Genomic DNA, 18,243 nt, shown 5'->3' with positions numbered 1-18,243 from the left:
TGAACTGTCGTGAACATTTTTGTTGTTATGTACATTTATTATCATGATGGGAGCTTAAAAACTTTGCTCAATCCAATATCTTTTTTAGTAGTGCTGACTCCTCATCACGAAATATGTAATGTAATAGAAACGCACTCACCAATTCCCAGATCCATTAACATCCCTAAAACATCATTATTCATTACCATTCCTAAAGCATGATTATCCATTAACATCCCTAAAACATCATTCATTACCATCCCTAAAGCATGATTATCCATTAACATCCCTAAAACATCATTCATTACCATCCCTAAAGCATGATTATCCATTAACATCCCTAAAACATCATTATTCATTACCATCCCTAAAGCATGATTATCCATTTACATCCCTAAAACATCATTATTCATTACCATTCCTAAAGCATGATTATCCATTTACATCCCCCTTTGCTGCTCAAAACATTTAGAAATATATCATTAAAATTTGGAAATAAATCATTAAATATTTCATAAAAGCATAACACGCGCTACTTATAATAAAACGATTAGTCGTTGAATAAAAGCGGCTGTATTTGTTGTCTATAATTGTGGTTATTGTTATGTATTTTAAAAAGAATCAAACGCAATCGCTTCATCTAATTTGGTAAACTTTTCAATAAAGACATTTTCAATTTCTTACGTAATAATACGGCAATTTTAGATGTTTTAATTTTACATTAACAAATTTACTATTCAATACCTTGTGTTTAAGTATAAACGTGCAACCGTTTCTCATGCAACATTGTTTTAAGAAATTCCACTTTCCATCGACACTAGTTTGAACCTCTTAAAATAATTTTCATTTGAGTTAAATGTCCAAATGCATTAAAGATCTGTCATTTACTTATTCATAGTTAAATACTTTGATTTTTTAAAACTTTAATCTGAACAATGCATCAAAAACATCGAGCTTCGCGCAGTATGTATAGCTCTAAGAGGCTTTCTTTGCATGTACCCATTAAACAGATAGAGATAGAAACAATAGCAGAGGATTTTTACAGCGATGGAATATTAAAGTAATTTTCACACTAAACTGAAAATCAAAAAATTTTATTGAACAACGTCACTTCAAAATAAGATACAAGTTATTATGAAATGAATTCATTTATCAAAGTTAAACTTCTTCATCATTGGCAATCTCACTAAAGCTGTACTCTTTTAAAGGTCTGTTGATGAGAAACTTTCTCTTATCAATAGCTGCTTCCATAGCTTACTGTGGATCGAAGTCGTCATTTTCTACAAACGCTTTCGTTGCATATAAATACTTTCCAATTCTTTTTGAAGTTTTGGTAGAATGTTAGAATATGCTTGATTTTCTGCTGTCTGCTCATTCAGACCACTGTTCACAAGGCTTTCTTTCATCTCATCGAAATCGACATTACTAATTTCCCTTGCTTCTTCTATCGAAGGTATCCAAGGATCAGTTTTCTCCCCAGTTTCAGCCTCATTTTCTGTTGACATTGAACTTTTAGATTCATCTGTTAAACATTATCTTCGAAATGCATTCCCTGACTGTCTGAATCTGATTGAGACATTTTTTCCTGATACCTTAGTGGACAGTATTCTTTTTCGTGTCAGCGTAAGTTGAAAGCTCGATTGAATACTTTTCCACAGTATCTGCAGCTCATTCCGCCGGCACTGCCTTTTTAGAAATGTGACGTTTTATGTAGCAATGTGCATTTATGAGCAAGTGTGTTGAAGCAGTTATGAGCAGTTGCAACCAGTTATAGGTATTTACGAGCAGTTATGAGCATTTGAGCAAGTGCTCATAAGTAATAATGAGCATCAATGAGCATTGCTCATCTGCTCATAAGAGGAATAAAGGTTTAAACTATTGTATAGAATTTAACGAATGTCTTTTAATTTACGTTAAAGATCCAACCTTATGGCTAGTGATTTTTCTATTTATCACGTATTCTTTGAAAGAGAACATTTTTAGTGAGACTCCATATTTTCCACACTGTAGGGGCATGAAATGGAAAATGTGGAGTCCATGTTAGAAGTATCAATTTTTGCATTAGGAGAGACTCCGCACTCCGTCTCCGCAGTCTGCATTTTCCACCATGTCTGTTACGCCAAAATCAAAAACATCTACTGTTCCAAAATAAATAAGTACACAGAGCGTACATGTGGGTGACATAGAGGTACACAGAGCGTACATGTGGGTGACATAGAGGTGGGTAGTCACCAAATAGACGGCCAATACTTAACACATAATTGTATAATCCTGTTCTTTGTTTGTTAATAATAACTTTATTTAAATCACGCAATTATTTTAATGAAGTAAACGAGACTCTAGTCATGGCTTTGAAAAAAAAGGCACTCAAATTCATAGTTAACGCATTAAGCACCATGATATCTGGACTGGCCATGCAGCAACGTATTTGTAGTAACTTTGTAGTATGTGCAGTGACTCAGCTAACACTGGTTAAGAGGTGATAAATGCAATGAAATTCGATATGCTGATGAAAACAAAAAAAATATGCTTTCTCTCTTAAGCTAACTATAATATATAAATATATATATAAAAATATGCTTTCTCTCATAACCCAGAGGGCTCTGTGGTTAAGAGGTGATAAATGCAATGAAATTCGATATGCTGATGAAAACAAAAAAAATATGCTTTCTCTCATAAGCTAAAAACACGCTTTACAGCTCGGTACTGTATTACGATTTACAAGGAGTACGTATTGAAAAATGAAGAAATGTCTAACACTGGTGTGGAGGTGAAGTATTTTTAATAGTTCTTCTTATTTACCATTTTATGGAAGGTAGAAAGCGTTGCATGGTCACGACTTACTGTGTGTGTCTCAATCAGTGTTTGTTTATCATTTTAATAGAGACACTCTACAATCCTATTCCGCTCTCCGCATTTTTCATACTACCACAAATTTCATACACAAATGACATACCTTAATGCTAATAGTCGTCATAGGGGCGGCATTTGAATTGTAGTATTCACGAAGCAAACATGTCTTCAGGCATCTGTATTTTCAAACTACTTGTTACTGTAAATTTACTTACATTTTTAGAGTGTAAGCCAATTGACCTTAGCTATGTTTTTGATAATGAAACGATGTATTGGGGAAACAGCAAGCGATTCAATCATCCAGTTGTATTTGATGGTCCTGTAAAAGATGGCAACGAGACAATCGTTCCCTATTACTCTAGTTATGAATACGAAGCAGCTGAACACGGGGGAACCCATATGGATGCGCCGATTCATTTTGCACACGGAAAATGGACATTGGATGTCATTCCGATCGAAAATTTTATAGGTGATGCTGTTGTAGTTAATATATCAATTAAAGCCTCCACAAATCGCAGTGCTCAATTAACTGTCCAAGACTTGAAGGATTGGGAGAGTGTTTATGGTGCCATTCCTAATGACTGTATAATGTTTGTGTTTACTGGATATGGAAAATATTGGTTGAACAACGAAAAGTATTTTGGAACAAATACAACCAACCCATCATTGTATACTTTTCCAGGTAAAGTATAGTTGTTTTTCTGCCAATAATGAAAAATGTTAATCTCTCAACCTTGACCTCATATCGGAAACTAACTAGCAGTACAATATATATTATATAATTATAATTACACCGAGATATTGGCGTTTGTAGATAAAATAATCTGTTTTCATAGCTGCTTTTGCGACCAAATGTTTAATAGTAACTTTTTCAATAACCTTAACCTTAACCCTAGACTTAAACTTAACTTTTTGTCTTTGGTAAAAGATTTTCTTCAGGTAAAATAAATTTTCTTTTCAACATCAATGCTTGCATGCCTACTTCTCGAACGTTTTCCTTCTGGTGGTCAATTTTATTTTACTGCATATTTCACGTTCATTAATAATCGCTTTGATAACATCAAACAAACAAATCAAAACAAACGCCTCAATAGCTCACGAAAGAAGGTAAAAAAGTCTTTTACAATGTTAGCAAATCTTTTATTAAAGACAACAAGACGATAAGCACTTCAGAACACTACGCTTTTGTACATAAGTCATTTCTATTTCCATAAAATTTAGGAATTCACGAAGATGCGGCAAGATGGTTGGTGCAAAACCGTAAGATTAAAGGCATTGGCATCGACACACCATCAATTGATTATGGAAAATCTAGGAATTTCCCAACTCATCAAATTTTGTTTGGAGAGAATATATATGCCCTTGAAAATGTGGCTTATTTGGATCAACTACCAGCTACTGGTTATGTGGTATATTGTCTACCAATGAAGATAGGAGGGGGTAGCGGTGGTCCAACAAGGATCATTGCGATGAAAAAGGAATCTGGTGGTACAAATGATGCAAATGTTAACTCCTTACAGAGATTTATAGTTATGCTTTTGACATGTTATTATATTTTCTTTTGAACTGTATGCTTTCGAACTTCGTGTTTCTATTGACGTTTCTAGAAATAAGATTTATTATGCACTATTAATTCAATAATAAATACATCCATAGAATTTTGTAACCATCTAAATTTTCATTTGTCATGGATAAAGATTATTTCAAATCATATTACAAAAGAAAAAAGTCTCATAAAACATACAAAGTCATAATAATCAGGACGTCAGTTGGACGTCAATTTGAATATTTCTTTTAAAAGCAACTACGTTAGTGTTTATAAAGTGTCTTTTTTTGCATGAAAACATGAGTTCGTCTCATTTTGTTTGGAAATCATTTTGTTAACCGATGTTAACCAGGCTTGTTGCTTGCTTGTGCCTATAATTGACAAAACCTTGTGTGGTGCCTGTAATACAGAAGCTGTTTACCGTTAACATACGGTCGATGCTTACAAAATAACAATTTTCAACACATTTTGATGGATGAAATCCAGGGAGTTTTTTTGCGCTCAATTTAAAATGGCGAGTCGAAGATCAACGAAACGATCAAAGAAAGTCGATAATTTTCGTTCAAAATCCAAAAGTCGTAGGAAGCCACCGTGGGATGTAAGCTATTATTTTTGAATATGTTTAGAGACGAATGCATTTATATAATTTTTCTTACTTCATCATTTTTAGAGTACCATATCAGATTTGTTAGTTCATAAACCTACAAAAGAAGAACTGGTGAGTACTGATTATAAACTTTTTAAAGAATCAATGGTTGATAAATTCATTTAAAAAAACACTGTTTCAACATAAATAATTTTTTTCTCAGCAAAAAAGACATGACTTACATCAACCCATATTAAGATGTTTGCCGTGTGGTTGCCGGCTTAGAATTGCGCCAACGTATCCTCTGCGTGTCGTAAAAGACGACTAAAAGGGGTTGGTGTAAGGAAGGGCATCCTACCGTAAAACTTTTGCTCCAACAAAATTAATGGACTTTGGAAAAGAAGATATGGCCCCCAGTCCCCGGCAGCCCTTCAGTGGGCAGGGGGTGCGAAGAATCTCCGGATCGAATGGTTGTGGAAGTGTCACCCTTCGGGTAGGCACAGTGAACGTTGGGACAATGAAGGAAGGAGTGCAGAAGTGGCGGACATGTTGAAGAGAAGGAAAGTTGATGTGTGGGTTTCAGGAGGTAAGGTTTAAAGGTGAAGGTACGAGAGTCATAAAGGGTGAAGATAATGGAGCGAGATTTAAGTGGTTTTGGAAGGGAACGGAAGTGGCAGAATGGTGTTGGCTTTGCGATAAGAGGATTGGGCGAAGTCAGGAAGAGTTTCGGACAGAGTCCTGAGAGTTGATGTAGTTAGGAGGCCGATTGTGATTCGTGGTGTATGCAGAAGGAAGATTCCCGACAACGTGTATGTGAAGACAAGGGCGGATTGAGGTGATTGGATTGGAACGGTCATGTGGAAGAAAAGATACTGTGCATGGAGGTTTTGGAGTTGGTGATATGAATGCTGAAGGCGAGGCGATATTGGTTAGCAGCGAGTTGTGGGATGGTGGTAGTGAATACGTGGTTTATAAAGGAAGAAAGCAAGCTTGTAACGTATGAATCTGGTGACAGTAGGACGGTGGTGGATTATATACTGGTGAATGAAGAAGAGAGGAAAACGTGAAGGATGCAAAAGTGATTGCAGGAGAGAATGTGTGACCCAGCACAAGCTGCTGGTCATGGACTGGAGAATCAGGAAGGTGAAAAGGAGAAGGTTGAGGGTAAAGGCAAGCTATGGAAGTTACGATCGAATGAAGGGAAGCAGTGTTTCCGTGACGAAATTGCGACATTGAATGTTGAGGGTGAGACGGTGGAGCGATGGACGATGGAGAAGGGTGTTTAAAGGCAGCGGAGAAGGTATGTTGTAGAAGTAAAGGCGGTGTAGTAGAAGAACAGGCATGGTGGTGGGATCAACGAGTCAGCGAAGTGATTGGCGCGAAGAAGTTGGCATTTAAAAGGTGGAGAAAGTCGCGGACTGAAGCTGATAGGATCGATTACATCCGATTCAAGAAAAAGGCGCGAAAGGAGGTGGCTAAAGCGATAGAAAGACATCAGAAAGAGCTTCTCGTAAAAATGCAGGAGAATGGACGAAAAGCGTTGTTTAGAACTGCTAGAAGGAGCAAGAAGGAGAGGAACGATATTTTGGTGCTCCGGCGTGCAGAACCACGATGGGGAGTTGAAGGTGTTATTGGAAGACAGGTTAGAAGTGTGGAGGGCGTACTGTGACCGTTTGATGAATGTAGAATGAGTGGAATGGAGAAGTTGAAGCGGATGAAGTTTTTGGGCCGTGGGAAATAGTGACTGTTGATGAGGTGGCGGCGGCTCTGCGCAAGATGAAGAAAGGAAAGGCGACGGGACCGAGTGAAGTGGGTAGCGAAATGTTGGACAATGAACTATGCGTGAGAGAGTTGTGTAATGTAGCGAACGAGGTTTTGAGGGGCTCAAAGATGCCGAGTACATGGAGAAAGAGTCTAGTGGTCCCGCTGTACAAAGGAAAAGGAGCAGCGACGGTATGTGGGAATTACAGGACTATTAAGCTGATGGAGCATGCGTTGAAGATAGTAGAGAGTGTTTGAAAGAAGGTTGAGGGAAGTTGTTCGGATGGGGGAAGAGCAGTATGGATTCATACCGGGGAGAGGAACGACGGATGCGTGTTTTGTGTTGAGGCAGCTGCAGGAGAATTTTTGGAAAGGACAGAGAATTGTATATGGTGTTTGTAGATTTGGAGAAGGCGTTTGATAGAGTTCCGAGAAAGGTGATCGAGTACGCGCTGCGTAAGAAAGGTGTGACAGAGAATATGGTTCGGGCAGTTATGGAGACTTATGAAGGTGTTGAGGCGGTGGTTACGGAGGAAGGTGCTAGATCTGGTGTTTTTGAGGTAAAAGTTGGTGTTCATCAAGGTTCAGTCTTGTCGCCGTTACTGTTTGCTTGTGTGATGGATGTACTGACAGAGGAAGTGAGAAGAAAAGAAGGATGCTGGTGTTTGTTGTATGCAGATGACATTGTCTTGGTGGCGGAGTCGAAGCAGAAAGTCATGGAATGGTACCGAGAATGGAAAACGGCAATAGAAGTCAAGGGACTGAAAGTGAATGAGGCAAAGACGAAGGGCATGAGATGCTCGAGGCAGGTGGAGGTGAAGGACAGTGATAAATGGCCATGTGGTGTGTGTGGAAAAGAGTTGGAGTGAATTGATAATGTGGGGAAATGCGGTAAGTGGGTTCATGGAAGATGTTCAGGTGTCCGTGGTGCATTGACAAAGTAACTGATTTTGAGTGCGGGACGTGTCGAAGTGGTGGGCGAGTCGCGATTGAACGGTTTGAACTGGGTGACGTGAGTTTGGAAGGTGTATCGGAGTTTAAATATCTGGGCGATGTGTTAAATGATGGTGGAGGGTACGAGCAAGCGGTGAGGAACAGAGTTCAAGCAGCGTGGTGGAGTTTTAGAGAGTTGTCGGGAATGTTGTGCGGAAAGTCGACTTCGTTGAAGCAGAAGGGAGAATTGTATAAGGCATGTGTTAGAAGTGTTTTGGGATATGGAGCAGAGTGTTGGGCGCCGAAAGCAGAGGACCTGAGAAGATTGGCGTCGACGGAAAGGAGAATGCTTAGGATGATGTGTGGTGTAACGTTGATGGATAGGATTCGAAGTGAAGAGATTAGAGAAAGAGTTGGTGTTGAGTGTATCGAGAATTGGGTAAGGCGCCAGCGTTTGAGGTGGTTTGGGCATGTGGAAAGGAGGGAAGAAAGTGCTGAAATTCGTAGAACGTTGCATATGAATGTTGATGGAGTCCGCAAACGAGGTAGACCGAGAAAGAGATGGATGGATGCTGTGAACAGTGATATGAAGGCGATGGGTATAACGAGAGATATGGCGAGAGATAGAGACGTGTGGCGTGGAAAAATTCATGGACCGGTCAACCCCCCTGACGTGGATTAATACTGGCCGGTATATAAATGTTGTTTGTTGTTTGTTTGTATATTAAGATGTTCAAACTCACCAATGGATAAAGTTCCCAATAAATCACTTGGTGAATGATTTTATACTTCGTCTTGATTCATGCTGCCTTTTCAAGATAAAATATAGTAATGCACAGACATTTATCTGTAGGAAATGGTGAAGAAATATTTAAAACACCTGATAACAAAAGAAACATTTGGTTTTTGGAAAATGCCAGACAGACACAACCTTCCGTTTTGAAGGAGATCATGAATTCCAACAAGAAGGTTGTTTTTTTGTAGTTTAATGTTTCATGAGTGTCTGGTTTTAATTTTCTTTGTTATTTTTGTATGTAAGTGTCAAGTAACTTTACAAGTTCATTAAATTTATATAATATAATAAACTGATTATCTTACTGTGAATATTTATGTCTAATATAATGTTGCAATAACATTGTTACAGTTGCAAGAAACTTTAACGTACAGTGAAAAAAAGCTTTCGTCAGTTCCAGATATATTTGGTGATGATCCCAATGTCAGTTAGCGGTATTTCAAAAAGTAGTGAAATTTTATAACTTATTTTCAATCACCTAAACAGGTAACATGGTAGAAAATGCGGAGTGCGGATGGTGGAAATGCGGACTTCAGAGTCGTAGTGCAGAGTCTTTCCTAATGCAAAGATATACTTCAAACACCAACTGCGCATTTTCCACTTATCAATATGCCCCCACAGAATGGAAAATGCGGAGTCGCACCTCGAGCCACACTGTTCTATTAAAGTCTATGACAAAAGAAAAACATGACAGTCTTCGGTAAATCCTTTAATTTAACGAATGTCTTTTAATTTACATTAAGCGATTCAACCTTAAGGCTAGTGATTTTTCTATTTATCGCGTATTCTTTGAAAGAGGAACATTTTTAGTGAGACTCCATATTTTCCACACTGTAGGGGCATGAAATGGAAAATGTGGAGTCCGTGTTATAAGTATCAATTTTTGCATTAGGAGAGACTCCGCACTCCGTCTCCGCAGTGTGCATTTTCCACCATGTCTGTTACGCCTCCATCAATAACATCAACTGATCCAAAATAAATAAGTACACAGAGCGTACATGTGGGTGACATAGAGGTACACAGAGCGTACATGTGGGTGACATAGAGGTGGGTAGTCACCAAATAGACGGCCAATACTTAACACATAATTGTATAATCCTGCTCTTTGTTTGTTAATAATAACTTAATATAAATTACGCAATTATTTTAATGAAGTAAACGAGATTCTATTCATGGCTTTGAAAAAAAAGGCACTCAAATTCATAGTTAACGCATTAAGCACCATGATATCAGGACTGGCCATGCAGCAACGTATTTGCAGTAACTTTGTAGTATGTGCAGTGACTCAGCTAACACTGGTTAAGAGGTGATAAATGCAATGAAATTCGATATGCTGATGAAAACAAAAAAAATATGCTTTCTCTCATAAGCTAACTATAATATATAAATATATATATAAAATATGCTTTTCTCATAACCCAGAGGGCTCTGTGGTTAAGAGGTGATAAATGCAATGAAATTCGATATGCTGATGAAAACAAAAAATATGCTTTCTCTCATAAGCTAAAAACACGCTTTACAGCTCGGTATTGTATTACGATTTACAAGGAGTACGTATTGAAAAATGAAGAAATGTCTAACACTGGTGTGGAGGTGAAGTATTTTTAATAGTTCTTCTTATTTACCATTTTATGGAAGGTAGAAAGCGTTGCATGGTCACGACTTACTATGTGTGTCTCAATCAGTGTTTGTTTATCATTTTACTAGAGACACTCTACAATCCTATTCCGCTCTCCGCATTTTTTATGCCACCACAATTTTCATGCACTAATGACATTGCTTAATGCTAATAGACGTCATTGTGGCAGCTTTGAATTGTAGTATTCACGAAGCAAACATGTCTTCAGGCATCTGTATTTTCAAACTACTTGTTACTGTAAATTTACTTACATTTTTAGAGTGTAAGCCAATTGACCTTAGCTATGTTTTTGATAATGAAACGATGTATTGGGGAAACAACAGGCGATTCAATCATCCAGTTGTATTTGATGGTCCTCTAAAAGATGGCAACGAGACAATCGTGCCATATTTGTCTATTTATGAATACGAAGCAGCTGAACACGGGGGAACCCATATGGATGCGCCGATTCATTTTGCACACGGAAAATGGACATTGGATGTCATTCCGATCGAAAATTTTATAGGTGATGCTGTTGTAGTTAATATATCAATTAAAGCCTCCACAAATCGCAGTGCTCAATTAACTGTCCAAGACTTGAAGGATTGGGAGAGTGTTTATGGTGCCATTCCTAATGACTGTATAATGTTTGTGTTTACTGGATATGGAAAATATTGGTTGAACAACGAAAAGTATTTTGGAACAAATACAACCAACCCATCATTGTATACTTTTCCAGGTAAAGTATAGTTGTTTTTCTGCCAATAATGAAAAATGTTAATCTCTCAACCTTGACCTCATGAAGTTACCTGTGCATGTGATACAAGTACCGGAAACTAACTAGCAGTACAATATAAATTATTTAATTATGATTACACCGAGATATTGGCGTTCGTAGATAAAATAATCCGTTTTCATAGCTGTTTTTGCGACCAAATGTTTAATAGTAACTTTTTCAATAATCTTAACCATAAACTTAAACTTAAATTTTTGTCTTTGGTAAAAGATTTTCTTCAGGTAAAATAAATTTTCTTTTCAACATCAATGCTTGCATGCCTACTTCTCGAAAGTTTTCCTTCTGGTGGTCAATTTTATTTTACTGCATATTTCACGTTCATTAATAATCGCTTTGATAACATCAAACAAACAAATCGAAACAAACGCCTCAATAGTTCACGAAATAAGGTAAAAAAAGTTTTTTACAATGTTAGAAAATCTTTTATTAAAGACAACAAGACTATAAGCACTTCGGAGCACTACGCTTTTGTACATAAGTCATTTCTATTTCCATAAAATTTAGGAATTCACGAAGATGCGGCAAGGTGGTTGGTGCAAAACCGTAAGATTAAAGGCATTGGCATCGACACACCATCGATTGATTATGGAAAATCTAGGAATTACATATCTCATCAAATTTTATTAGGAGAGAATATATATGCCCTTGAAAATGTGGCTTATTTGGATCAACTACCAGCTACTGGTTATGTGGTATATTGTCTACCAATGAAGATAGGAGGGGGTAGCGGTGGTCCAACAAGGATCATTGCGATGAAAAAGGAATCTGGTGGTACAAATGATGCAAATGTTAACTCCTTACAGAGATTTATAGTTATGCTTTTGACATGTTATTATATTTTCTTTTGAACTGTATGTTTCCGAACTTTGTGCTTTTATTGACGTTTCTAGAAATAAGATTTATTATGCACTATTAATTCAATAATAAATACATCCATAGAATTTTGTAACCATCTAAATTTTCATTTGTCATGGATAAAGATTATTTCAAATCATATTACAAAAGAAAAAAGTCTCATAAAACATACAAAGTAATAATAATCAGGACGTCAGTTGGACGTCAATTTGAATATTTCTTTTAAAAGCAACTACGTTAGTGTTCATAAGGTGTCTTTTTTTGCACGAAAACATGAGTTCGTCTCATTTTGTTTGGAAATCATTTTGTTAACCGATGTTAACCAGGTTTGTTGCTTGCTTGTGTCTATAATTGACAAAACCTTGTGTGGTGCCTGTAATACAGAAGCTGTTTACCGTTAACATACGGTCGATGCTTATAAAATAACAATTTTCAACACATTTTGATGGATGAAATCCAAGGAGTTTTTTTGCGCTCAATTTAAAATGGCGAGTCGAAGATCAACGAAACGATCAAAGAAAGTCGATAATTTTCGTTCAAAATCCAAAAGTCGTAAGAAGCCACCGTGGGATGTAAGCTATTATTTTTGAATATGTTTAGAGACGAATGCATTTATATAATTTTTCTTACTTCATCATTTTTAGAGTACCATATCAGATTTGTTAGTTCATAAACCTACAAAAGAAGAACTGGTGAGTACTGATTATAAACTTTTTAAAGAATGAATGGTTGATAAATTCATTTAAAAAAACACTGTTTCAACATAAATAATTTTTTTCTCAGCAAAAAAGACATGAATTACATCAACCCATATTAAGATGTTCAAACTCACCAATGGATAAAGTTCCCAATAAATCACTTGGTGAATGATTTTTTATTTCGTCTTGATTCATGCTGCCTTTTCAAGATAAAATATAGTAATGCACAGACATTTATCTGTAGGAAATGGTGAAGAAATATTTAAAACACCTGATAACAAAAGAAACATTTGGTTTTTGGAAAATGCCAGAAAGGCACAACCTTCCGTTTTGAAGGAGATCATGAATTCCAACAAGAAGGTTGTTTTTTTGTAGTTTAATGTTTCATGAGTGTCTGGTTTTAATTTTCTTTGTTATTTTTGTATGTAAGTGTCAAGTAACTTTACAATTTCATTAAATTTATATAATATAATAAACTGATTATCTTACTGTGAATATTTATGTCTAATATAATGTTGCAATAACATTGTTACAGTTGCAAGAAACTTTAACGTACAGTGATAAAAAGCTTTCGTCAGTTCCAGATATATTTGGTGATGATCCCAAGGTCAGTTAGCGGTATTTCAAAAAGTAGTGAAATTTCAATCACTTATTTTCAATCACCTAAACAGATAACATGATATAAGAGACAAACATCATGTTTAATTTTCACAAAGGTTAACTTCCTGCAGCATAATGTCATGACTAACACACTGTTACATTATTCAGAAATTTAAAGGTTTTCCCAATATAACTCTTGCTCCTCAAAGAAATAAACATGAAGTTGTTCAAAATCTTGCATTCACCAGTCATCCATCAGTTGGAGCTTCCACCTTAGATGTTTTGAGTGAAAGTGTCATGGATAATATAGCATTGAATGATTGGTCTATGATTCAACAAGGTACAAATTTCAAGATCATTAAAGAAAGTTTATATTTGCTTGGTGTCTTCAATCAATAAGATGTTAATTTTATGCATTGTTAAAAACAACAGAAGAAAAATACTTTTTGCTGGGTAGCAAATAGAATTTGGGGGACCTGGGGCAAAACGTTATCCTTCAACCTATGACATCATTATATTACTCAATTGCACCTATTGTAAATAACTGTCTCAAAGTAATGTATAAACTTAATGTGAAAAAACTTAACAAATGAAATCAATGTATCAAAATAACAAACATAGAGAAAGATTCATGATGGTTTTGGGGGTTGCTCAAGTTTGAATTAGATTATGCTTGTAGGGATGCACATCCATCCACACTCCTCCCCTAAATGTATCCCTGAAAATTATTCTCTATCCCTCTGTTTCCTGTCTGTCCTGACTAATTGTTGTAATACTGACCTTTTACCATGAAGTTGACGTTACAAAATTTATTGTCTTAATCACATTTTAATAGTAAGAAACATGATTTGATTCCTATTTGTCACTAATTTATGAAAATTAATTCAACTAAGGGAAAGATGTGGAAACATTCCAACGAAGACAGTCTCAAGAAAAAGAAGAACTGTCAGAAACGTACAGGTAATGGTTAAAATTTGTGCGCATTTGGGCAACTTTGAGTTTTTAAAGAAATCTATGAAAATATCTCTACACTCATGTTAGATCTGGTATTTACCAGATTCACGCGTTTTACTCATCTTTTATTGCACAGTTTTGTGTAATTTACACAGTTTTATTATTTTGTCTTTAGTTGTGGTGAGTCTTATGAGAAATGCAACACAAGCCGAGTAAATCCTGGGAAAGACGAAGTTTGTGATAAACGTAATGTAAGAATTAGTTGACAGTTGCTTCTTTTGATATCGTCTCCTATAAAGAAATATGCATTGTGTCTTTTTCAGATAGTCAATGAACTAGAAGACGAAATGGAACGGTTCATGTTAAAAATTGACCAAGAACCAACATCATTTATTTCTGTAAGAACTAGACTCAAAGATATGCATACTTGTTCATACATATGCTCAGAAACCACGCCTGTAAATACATTTACCCAGATGCCAGGCTTGTTCATATATTTACCAAGTCTCCACGCCTGTTCATACATATACCGAGAAGCTAGACCTGTTCATACATATGCTGAGACACCAGACCTGTTCATACATATACCAAAACGCCCTGCATCTTTTCCCATTGTGAACAAGGTCGAGCATACCCTAACAAAAAACTGACTAAATTTTATCTCAAGTTTTGTTTAAAAATGGAAGTTCCGATGAGAGTACTTTGTTGCCTGCACATTTATCGTAATACAACGTTCAGCTGTGTTCCCATCAGGCTTAGAACAAACTTCTTCTACTTTATCTGTTCTATTTGCATTGGATATAACGTTATTTCGAAGTTGTCCTGTGTACATTTGTGTTATGTACGTCTACAGTAGGAATAACTTTATTACTCTGTTGTACTATATTATTGCGTTATATTTACACTGGGTCGACGTTTTTTCTGAAAATAAAATATTTTTTTACAGAAAGCAAGTATTGATGATGATATGAAAGATTTTGCAACATTCATTTTAAAATCGTTTGTAAAGATTACGGAATACTTAAGTAAGGTAAGACAAAATATTTCCTCAATGAGCAGTAGCATAAGGAAAATTTTATATTTTATGAGTTTTTAATATTTGATACAGTGTGAATCTGAGGAACAAAAGAACAAAAAATTCAAAGAGGAAATTTTATTTACAGTTCAACAGCAACAAGTATTCATAGACACACTCACTGATGTAAGTAAGATTCAATATTTTCTTTGTTATTTTTTTAAGCTTTTACTTTAAAATTTTGGTAATCTGTCATTTTTGGTAGTCTGTCTTTTTTTTGTAGTCTGTCATATTTTTGCAAGCTTGTGGATCAACTTTACTTTAATGAATGTGTCGTGAATACACAAAGATGTCGATGTAGTTTTTGAAAGGATAAATTGAGATGATAAGGGAAAGAAAGATGTACTCTTTTTTGTGTCCTTTTTAGGAAATGATTTTTTTGCAAAGTGAAAATGAAAAACTAAAGAATGAAATAGAAAATGTGAAGAATGTATCAACAAAAGCTATCAACGTATGAAACGCAGTGGAGAGCTTATTCTCTTTAATGCAGAGACGTATTAATGACTGATTTCTAAAAGATTTAATGCGCATTTTAGGTAGACGAATTATCAATAAAAGAATCAAGCCATAATAGCAATTATACTCCTGAAATATCGAAGTCAATGGATGATGGTGGCTCATTGAACAATGAACAAAATTACCATTCAGTTGCACCAATTATAACCATGCCTATAGCTTGTGGCACAAAAGCTGTCGATGTAACCCAGGCATTAGATCATAGTACCACACCTGTTAATGTAACAAAGACATTAGATCATGGTACTACACCTGTTGATGTAACAAAGTCGTTAGATCGTGATACTACAACTGTTGATGTTAATAATTTTTCTCGTCACTTCCCTCAATCGAATGTAAAAAGTATGACAAATGGCATATTTTCAAATAATGTTGAAGAACAAGATAATGAGATACCTTGTCGTCTGCATCAAATTGGTGCAAACGCCGGTAATGAGAATATCCATGCGAACATATTCAGCCACTGGACATATGAGGACAAGGGAATGTCTTGGGATAACCAAAGGACATGTGAGGATAAAACGACGTTTTCGGATAAAAAATCGACATGTGAGGATAAAACAACGTCTCGGGATAACCAAAGGAGATGTGAGGATAAAACAACGTCTCGGGATAACCAAAGGACATGTGAGGATAAAACAACGTCTCGGGATAACCAAAGGACATGTGAGGATAAAACAACGTCTCGGGATAAACGAAGGACATGTGGGAATAAGGAAATGTCTCGAGAAAATATTATAACATCACCTCTATTTTATAATTACGCCAATCCAATCAGTGCGAATAAACTCGATACCAAAAATACATCAATCACAGTTAATGATAAAGGATTTCAACAACCGTGTGTTTTTATTGGTCGAAATCAAACAAACGCTATTGGTCGCTTTGATAATGCAGGTATAATTTCATATTTTATAAATAAAGCACATGACATTGCATTGTGTTTGTAAGTAAAACATATATCATTCTTGTTTATTGTGTTGTAGTTATCCTTAGAAAATGTTGTTTAAATATTGGGCAAATGTAATGAGAAAGTTTTGTCGTAATTGATACACCTGTTCTTGCCGAAAGAAGAATATTAAATACTTAATTACATTATTACCAGACAAAGAGAGTGCCCAGTCATCGCAAACTTCGCCATTTTTACCGTATACTGATGAGATGTCTACTTGTCAAAGATTTCATCAACCAAAGCATGTCTCGATGTGGCATGACCAACGGTAAACTACGCTGTTTTTTCATTCAATTGTTTTAACTTTATTTACGGCACTATATATATTTAACACTATGTTGTATGTATATTTCATTATGTCGTTGTTCTATTAAAGTTACTATCATGAATTATATAATTTTGTAGAAGTTGCACCAAAACAACAGATATATCTCGTAAATCTTTGCTGAGTAATGTAAGTTAACAATGTTGAAAGATGACATTTACATTGAAATATGTATTATCATTGCGAAATATTTGTTTTTAGAAATCTGGTAATGGTTGGTTTGCTCTTTCTTCTCATGTCAACTGCAAATGAAGAAATGGGTCCGTGGTTATTCTGGAGTGAGAAGAAATAACTGCGCATGCGTATAATTGTGTTTCAAACGCGTTGCTAGGCAACAGCTAAGCTAAGTTTATGTCTTACTATAAAAATTTTTCATTGTTGTCCTTCACGTACAGTCTTCATTGTTGAAAAAAAGAAAATATTGAAATATGAGGTAGCAACAGGCAGCGAACATGTATAAAATTTTTAGATTTTAAGTCCTCCAACATTTCTTAGTGAGTCGTTTATGAGAAATTACTCTTGATAAAGTGCATATATCGTAGCAACAGCAAACAATTCAGCGTTTTGATAGGAAGATGAAGCAAAATTATCGGTGATTGTATTCCAAAGACAACGACTGCCAAACATAGCATTTCCTAAGATTGAAAATTTAATCTCTCCCAAGTTAACAATACAAATCAACTTGAATCTCTGAAGATCATAACATGTTTTCACTTCTCTCTTTATTTCATTGGACAAACTTTTGCTTATTTCCTTTCCAAACGTTGAAGAGTATTTGGTGTTTTTCAATCGACGCTCCAATATTTCACTGATCTTTAACTCAGCCATTATGACAGGAAAAATGTTCTCTGGTCTCGTTATAAACTTCCCAACTTGTCGAATTCTTCTATCATGCTTTTGTGTTGAAGGAACTTCTCTGCTTGCTGTTGTTTTTCCGTCGCCTGAGGTAAGATTATATCTTTCATTATTTATACCGAAGATATTTCTATGAAAATAACTTTGTTGAGGAATATCATGATGAATTATTGCCGTAGTACCAAAGTTTTCACGACGATTTTTATGAGCAACAAGAAACTGTGCTCGACGTTTCAATTTGATAGCCAACTTTCTAGTTCGTATCATTCCTATAAGACTAGTCTTTGCTGGAGATCTTTGCATTTCTCGATGAATGTTATAGTTATTCATTGTAAAGAAATACAGGACATCTATTTTCCGTTTCAATTAAACAACAGTTAACGAAATATTTTGTAATGGATGTAATTTTTGTTTCAGCATTTATAAAACTGTTTTAGCAGGTGGCCATTTGTATAGACCACATACAGCTGCAATTTTTCTTAGTGACATTTTGGTGTTTAAAATGATTTTTAATAAAGTTTTGTAATGTGGCTAGTGGTACATCTACC

General features: G+C 35.6%; 4 protein-coding genes across 4 annotated transcripts; 3 read left to right on the top strand and 1 right to left on the bottom strand.

Moving 5' to 3' along the window:
• The first annotated feature begins 2,968 nt into the window (after positions 1–2,968).
• Positions 2,969–4,571, top strand: LOC124452528 (isatin hydrolase-like). Its single transcript, XM_047003120.1, has 2 exons — positions 2,969–3,514; positions 4,054–4,571. The coding sequence occupies exons 1-2, from the start codon at positions 2,995–2,997 to the stop codon at positions 4,395–4,397; spliced, it is 864 nt and encodes a 287-aa protein (XP_046859076.1). The 5' UTR covers positions 2,969–2,994; the 3' UTR covers positions 4,398–4,571.
• Positions 4,572–10,264: 5,693 nt separating this feature from the next.
• LOC124439160 (isatin hydrolase-like) lies at positions 10,265–11,887 on the top strand. Its single transcript, XM_046989392.1, has 2 exons — positions 10,265–10,808; positions 11,370–11,887. Exons 1-2 carry the CDS (start codon positions 10,289–10,291, stop codon positions 11,711–11,713), a joined length of 864 nt encoding a protein of 287 aa, XP_046845348.1. The 5' UTR covers positions 10,265–10,288; the 3' UTR covers positions 11,714–11,887.
• A 170-nt stretch (positions 11,888–12,057) lies between these two features.
• Positions 12,058–17,325, top strand: LOC124439150. The gene is made up of 16 exons (XM_046989381.1): positions 12,058–12,292; positions 12,365–12,412; positions 12,504–12,582; positions 12,663–12,778; positions 12,954–13,025; positions 13,187–13,358; positions 13,912–13,978; positions 14,148–14,223; positions 14,296–14,370; positions 14,919–15,002; positions 15,081–15,173; positions 15,415–15,498; positions 15,584–16,460; positions 16,669–16,783; positions 16,921–16,969; positions 17,042–17,325. The coding sequence occupies exons 1-16, from the start codon at positions 12,170–12,172 to the stop codon at positions 17,090–17,092; spliced, it is 2,181 nt and encodes a 726-aa protein (XP_046845337.1). The 5' UTR covers positions 12,058–12,169; the 3' UTR covers positions 17,093–17,325.
• On the bottom strand, positions 16,797–18,061 carry LOC124439166 (dynein light chain Tctex-type 5-like). The gene has a single exon (XM_046989405.1). It carries the CDS (start codon positions 18,023–18,025, stop codon positions 17,354–17,356), a length of 672 nt encoding a protein of 223 aa, XP_046845361.1. The 5' UTR covers positions 18,026–18,061; the 3' UTR covers positions 16,797–17,353.
• Positions 18,062–18,243: the final 182 nt, after the last annotated feature.

The sequence above is a fragment of the Xenia sp. Carnegie-2017 genome, unplaced genomic scaffold (genome assembly GCF_021976095.1).
Source record: "Xenia sp. Carnegie-2017 unplaced genomic scaffold, XeniaSp_v1 HiC_scaffold_1, whole genome shotgun sequence".
Lineage (NCBI taxonomy): Eukaryota > Metazoa > Cnidaria > Anthozoa > Malacalcyonacea > Xeniidae > Xenia > Xenia sp. Carnegie-2017.
The sequence above is the reverse complement of the archived record's forward strand: the minus strand, read 5'-3'. Positions and strand labels throughout refer to the sequence as shown.

Bases quoted from the DNA above. Each gene is read 5' to 3' on its own strand.
- LOC124452528 (XM_047003120.1), top strand. From the start codon at position 2,995: ATGTCTTCAGGCATCTGTATTTTCAAACTACTTGTTACTGTAAATTTA. The intron at 3,515-4,053 runs GTAAAGTATAGT...CATAAAATTTAG, and splicing joins ATCATTGTATACTTTTCCAG to GAATTCACGAAGATGCGGCA.
- LOC124439160 (XM_046989392.1), top strand. From the start codon at position 10,289: ATGTCTTCAGGCATCTGTATTTTCAAACTACTTGTTACTGTAAATTTA. The intron at 10,809-11,369 runs GTAAAGTATAGT...CATAAAATTTAG, and splicing joins ATCATTGTATACTTTTCCAG to GAATTCACGAAGATGCGGCA.
- LOC124439150 (XM_046989381.1), top strand. From the start codon at position 12,170: ATGAAATCCAAGGAGTTTTTTTGCGCTCAATTTAAAATGGCGAGTCGA. The intron at 12,293-12,364 runs GTAAGCTATTAT...CATCATTTTTAG, and splicing joins GTAAGAAGCCACCGTGGGAT to AGTACCATATCAGATTTGTT. The intron at 13,359-13,911 runs GTACAAATTTCA...AATTCAACTAAG, and splicing joins TTGGTCTATGATTCAACAAG to GGAAAGATGTGGAAACATTC.
- LOC124439166 (XM_046989405.1), bottom strand. From the start codon at position 18,025: ATGAATAACTATAACATTCATCGAGAAATGCAAAGATCTCCAGCAAAG.